This window comes from Crinia signifera, chromosome 2 (assembly GCF_055691185.1).
Source record: "Crinia signifera chromosome 2, ASM5569118v1, whole genome shotgun sequence".
Taxonomy (NCBI): Eukaryota; Metazoa; Chordata; class Amphibia; order Anura; family Myobatrachidae; genus Crinia; species Crinia signifera.
In genome coordinates this window covers 141,956,163-141,962,162 of record NC_139218.1, presented here as the reverse complement: position 1 = coordinate 141,962,162, position 6,000 = coordinate 141,956,163, and the positions used below count along the sequence as shown (strand labels likewise).

General features: G+C 42.4%; 1 protein-coding gene across 2 annotated transcripts in view; it reads left to right on the top strand.

Annotated features, from left to right (window-relative positions):
• Positions 1-777: 777 nt before the first annotated feature.
• The window catches only part of EIF2D (eukaryotic translation initiation factor 2D), a 60,288-nt gene continuing 55,065 nt past the window's right edge, over positions 778-6,000 (top strand). The window contains exon 1 of one of the 2 annotated variants that reach the window (XM_083173045.1): positions 778-1,036. In XM_083173045.1, the coding sequence (XP_083029171.1) occupies positions 801-1,036 (236 nt within the window). In that variant the 5' untranslated portion in view covers positions 778-800. The remainder of the gene's footprint in view (positions 1,037-6,000) is intronic. The other variant, XM_083173047.1, reaches the window with a different exon arrangement.

Genomic DNA, 6,000 nt, shown 5'->3' with positions numbered 1-6,000 from the left:
TTGACACTCCAGCTGTTGTTGAACTACACATCCCAGCATGCTCTGCTTCAGTTTTGCTATTTGGCCATGCTAAATCTGATGCAGAGCATACTGGGATGGGTAGTTCAACAACAGCTGGAGTGTCAAGGTAGTATTCTAACCCTCTTCCTTAACTCTCCCTACCAACTGACTAACCCTAAATCCTTGCTAATGCCTAACCCTCAACCCCTTTCAGCTTAACTCCATCCTTACCCCATTAGTGCATACTTGTATTTGGGGTGCCAACAGTCAGGATTCTGGCACCCGCATTGTGAATGATCTTGGAGTTCCATGGCAGTGTTCTGTATTCCGATTGCCAGGATCACAAACCCTGGTATGCCAAGCGCATTCCCTGCCTCTGACATGGTGAATTGTAGACTACCAAGTAATAATAATATGCTTGAAACTGCAATATTGTGAGTGGACAATCAACACCCTTCCTACAGTTTTGTAACCGCTTTTCCTGAAATGCAGTGCAGTGTAATTGATTGCAGTGTATAAGGAAATATACAGTTTTTGTTGTATATTTTATTAAAAAAATATTTTTAAACCTCCAACAAAACCAGGGGTATACTGTACATCACAATCATCCTAAGCCATCTTCAAGGAAACCAGTTTGGATATCAACATCGTGTATGAACATCATTACAGCCATACACCTTACATATGTTTTCCCACACGCCATAATAACACAACACAGTATTTTGGTGGCTACACGATCAACGTCCCTTTTTCCACAGTGTGCAGCTGCAGAACAAGCCCCCTGGGTGTTTCTCTGAACCATGATAACAACAAACAGGCCAGTTCCGGATAGGTTGTGGTTTCCAGAGGGAGACTTTTGTGGGACGGACCAAACATGGCAGCCCCCTGAGAATAATTCATGCTTTGCACCGACACCGGCGCCGTATTTATGTATTGAGTGTTTTCAGCGCCTGGATCCCCGGCTTCTGCAGGCTCCGGTCATGTTTGCCAAGCCCTTCAAAGCGAGGTCTAACACGGCCATGAAAGGCTCCGACAGGTGATGCCGCCGCTCGGGCTCTGTAGTATATAGCAGTATACAGCATCCATCTTCGAACATTGGGGTCTGTGTACTAAGTCTTGGTGATAGATAAACCACCAGTCAATAAGCTCCTACGTGGCATTTTTCAAACACAAAGTACAATTTGGCAGCTAGGAGCTGATTGGCTGATACTTTATCTCTCCCCACTTTATCATTACACAGTGTTAGTACGTAGACCCATTTGTTCCTGTTTTACTCCTGCAGCTTGTATACGGTGTCTGCTCTGTGTTGGTGGCAACAAAGCATCCTATATTATTATGTGACCAGGGGCCTAAGCTTCAAAAGTGATAAAATGGAAAGTGATAACCAACCAATCCGCTCCTGTCTGACATTTTTCAAACACAGTCTGTGGCATTACAGGTAGAAGCTGGTTGTTTCTCACTATCCGTTTTATCACTTTTGAAGCTTAGTGCATATTGCTGCACTGTTTTTACTGCCTGATGCAGGCCTGGCCAACCTGTGTCCCTCCTGTTGTGAGACTATACAATCCAACATGTTTTGCCACTGTTTTAGCATTCTCTAATAGCAAAACTGTGGCAAGGCATGCTGGGACTTGTAGTTTCACAACAGCGGGAGAGCCACAGGTTGGCTAGGCCTGCCCTGGTGGTTTACTTTGTTTAGGTCAGGATGTTCCCTTATGTTGCTGCTTAGTAGGGTCAAGGGTGAAGTATAATGGCAACATTTTCATTGCTGCACTGTTCTAATGATTTTCTTTTCAGTATTTACCAGATGTAAGCGTTTAACCCTAAAACCTTTTTCTGTATCTCTCACACCGTATGTTACATATATATGTAAGGGGATACATATGATATCACGGTGGTCAGGATGCTGGCACCCTCTCCTCCTACTCCCTCGCGTTAACGATCCCTTGCAGTCTGACCCTAGGCTGCATCTACATATTGACTTTTGACAGGACGCAGTTGAACAGGATCCTGTTTAGAGGGATGAAGCTTCTTGCGTCTACACACATCCTGTTTAGCAGGATGCAGCAGGCTTTTGTATGTAAGTCTTGAGTAAGCATCCTTATAAACAGCTCCTTTTCAATGGCATCCTGCTAAAAGGCAATGTGTAGATGCAGCCATAGACTTAAATGTGCAATCTCCTTTAAAAAGGGACCTGTCAAAAGGCAATGTGTAGATTTAGCCTAACTCTCCCACCTAGTGCCTAAACCTAACCCCTGGCGCCACAGCCTAACCCCAAATGTAGCCTAACCCACCCCACTAGAGCCTAAGCTAACAGCCCCTTCCCTGGCTGCACGCTAGCCCACCAAGCATACTTATCAATCAAGATGCCAGCTGTCGGTATTCTGGCATTGGCATTCTGATCCTTTTCAAAGTTTCGTCATGTGGCTAATTAGGGCACATTAACTTTTTTTGTGCCTGTTTAGCTTACAAAGTGCAAACGACTGTTGTAATAAAGGTCAGGCAGCTTTTCATTAGGGAACTGTGTAGCCAGACAACCATCTGACATTTGGGAGCCCTTAACTCATCATGCCTAGTGGAAACACTGCACATATAATAAGGAAAAACAAACATCAGTACGTGGTGAGGTCGACAATAAATAGGTCCACCACTATTGGTTGACACATGAGAAAGGTCGCCATGAAAAAGATTGTCATGGGTTTTACACATTTTTTTTCCAAAACAGGTGTTTTTATTTTCATTCTTTAGTATACAGATAGTCATAGATGAAGAATATAATAACGTAGCGAGCGAACGCGGTACACTTACATTGTATGTATGTCGACGTAGATACGAAGTTTGAATTTTGACCTAATGTGTGTGTTGACCTCTTGACCTGAGCCATGTCAATAATTTTTAATGTGTCGACTTATGGCCTGTCAACCAATAGTGGTCGACCTAATGACTATCAACCTTCTTAGAGCAGACATGACACTGCAGTACAGTCTACCCAGTATGTAGTTTCCACGTTTTGATGTCTCTGTGATACTGTGTTGCTTAGTGGGTGCTACAGACTAATACATTTTAGCTGTACATTTATGCTTATGTTCTTAAGACATATTTAAAACACTTACCTAATAGTTCAAGATGAGATTTTTTAGCTTTGATCTAGTTGAAATGGTCTATTATACTTACTGAACATGTTGCAGTTCTGTCAGTTTCAGACAAATTATCCAGATAATCTAGATACATTCCTCACGCCAGGTATATGCAGCTTGGCGTTCCATGACAGTGACACATTTGACTGTAGGTTTCTTTAATAATTGAATTTGGCAACCAGATTACTATGTATTTGTGTCCAGCTATTAACTTGTATCCGATGTTAAAAGATATCAGATAGTAATTAGTTGGTATCACATTAGCTGTATTTATTTATTATTTATTTATTTACAGTTTCTTATATAGCGCAGCAGATTCCATTGCGCTTTACAATAGTAGACAGTGATAAAACAAACTGGGTAACAGACAGACTTGGGGGTTAGAGGGCCCTGCTGCAAGCTTACAATCTATAGGTACATAGGAGGGAAACACAAGGACAGGCACCAGTAATAGCATAGCAGTCCCATCAAGTTACAAGTCCAGAAGGGAAGCTATATAATACATAAGTGCCTCAGAGGGTTATGTGTGTAGAACTTAAATATGATAGGCTTGCCTGAAGAGTTGAGTTTTCAGGGAATGCTTTAAAGTTTGGAGGCTAGTGGAGAGTCTTATTGTGCGTGGAAGGGCATTCCATGGATGGGAGCAGCCTGATGAAAGTCCTGTAATAGTGAATGGGAGCTAGTGATCCATTCAGAAGAGAGACGCAAATCTTGACCAGATATCATTGTTTGCGTGGCCTTCCTCAATCTTATTATGGTGATTTTGCTTTTTTCACGTGTTTACTCTAAAGTACAAGTTACCTTTGTATCACAAAGTAATGGTGCCTACACACAGGGCAACTTCAGCCATTTTTTAAGTGATCTGAGAGACTGCTTAGAAAATAACCCTACATCTCTTCATGGCCACAGTCCCGCGCGACGCTATCGCCAGGGGATTAAGATTCTGCATGCAGGATAAATCTAGTCAGATTACCAGTCAAGGTCAGTGTTCTCACATCTTTTTATTTAAATCATACTTAATGGACCCATATTACTGTGGTAAATGTTTAACTGCAGAAGCTCTTAAGTTAGAAATATATCCACATTCATTACCCTTTTACTTAGACAATGTCCTCTTGTCTGACCACAATGTTGTTTCAACAGTGAAACCAATAGATTGGTGAAAAAAGGAAATTGGTTCAGAAACTGTAGCAAGTAATGAAAATCTGGTAACCTGTAGCTGAGACAGTAAGAATAACCACCCTTTGCAAAATTGCGAGAGAAATGCGAATGGATTTTTAATCACTCGCAAATCCATTTCATAACCCAATGAAAGCATTATACTTTCTGCAAATCAATGTGAGTAGGTCTGAGGCTTCCATTAATCTGTGACTGAGACAGGCTGGAAGTGGTCATCGCTGACATCCCAGACCCTTCTCAAAAACACCTGGCACATCTGTATATTTTTTCCACAAAATGACAGGTTACCACCGCAAATGCTGACTTTCCATCAGTCACAGTGCAAGATGGTTAAGTTTATGATCCAAACACATATTCTGTCACAAATTTTCCATGCACATTCGCTAGTCAATTTTCCTTCTTATAGTAATGCCCCTTACACATTGTCACACAAACCGTAATGCCCATTACATATTATACCACACAATCAATAATGCCCTTTACACATTGTACCACACAATATGTAATGGCCGTTTTACATATTATGCCACACTTTAATACCCATTCCACACCGTAATGCCCATTACACATGATGCCACACACACTGTAATGCCTATTACATATTATGCCACACACACACCTAGTGTTCTAGCACTCGCCATCTGTGAAAACCCATGCAGTTCCTCTTCCCTGCCTGGGGTGTCGCTGTCTGCTGTCGAGCTTCTAGCAAAGTGATGTCTGTATATCAGCACTGATATTCAAACCAGACCTCTGCTAGAAACACCACAGCAGACAACGACACGCCAGACAGGGAACAGGAACTCAGGCATTCAAGAGAGTGAACATAAGGAAAGCAGCAGGACCAGATGGCATTACAAGTCAGGTCCTGAAGGCCTGTGCAGACAAGCTTGCTCCAGTGTTCACTGAGATATTCAACCTCTCACTGGATCAGTGCATCATCCCAACATGCTTCAAACAGTCCATCATTGTTCCGGTTCCCAAGAAACAACAGCCCACCGGACTGAACGACTTCCGTCCAGTGGCCCTTTCCTTAGTAGTGATGAAGTGCTTTGAGCAACTGGTCAGAGACTTCATCACTTCTTTAACGGCCACCCTAGACCCGATACAGTTTGCGTATCGCCCTAACCGATCTACTGAGGACGCCATTGCATACCTTCCTCATACAGCCCTGAGCCACCTGGACAGCAGAAGGGGGAACTATGTCAAAATGCTGTTCGTCGACTATAGTTCAGCATTTAATACTATAATCCCCTCTATACTCACCACTAAACTGGAGACCCTGGGCCTCAGCCCATCCCTGTGTTGCTGGATATCCAACTTTCTGACAGACAGCTCTCAACCAGACCTCCTAGTACCGGGACTTTCCTTCCTTCTACTAGACCTACCCCACACAATCTCTCTCTTCACTATTTCACAGCCGATCTACTTATCCTAACGTAATGTAGGACAGTTGTATAAGCATTTAACTACATATTGTACTATGTATGACTTGTATGTGACAAATAAAAATTTGATTTGATTTGAACTGCATGGGTGTTCAAAGATGCTAGAATGAACACTACACACCGTAATGCCTATTACATATTATACCCCACACACCATAATGCCTATTACATATTATGCCATACACCATTATGTCGCATACTCCATTTTATATCCCACACACACAAAAGCCACTTACAAA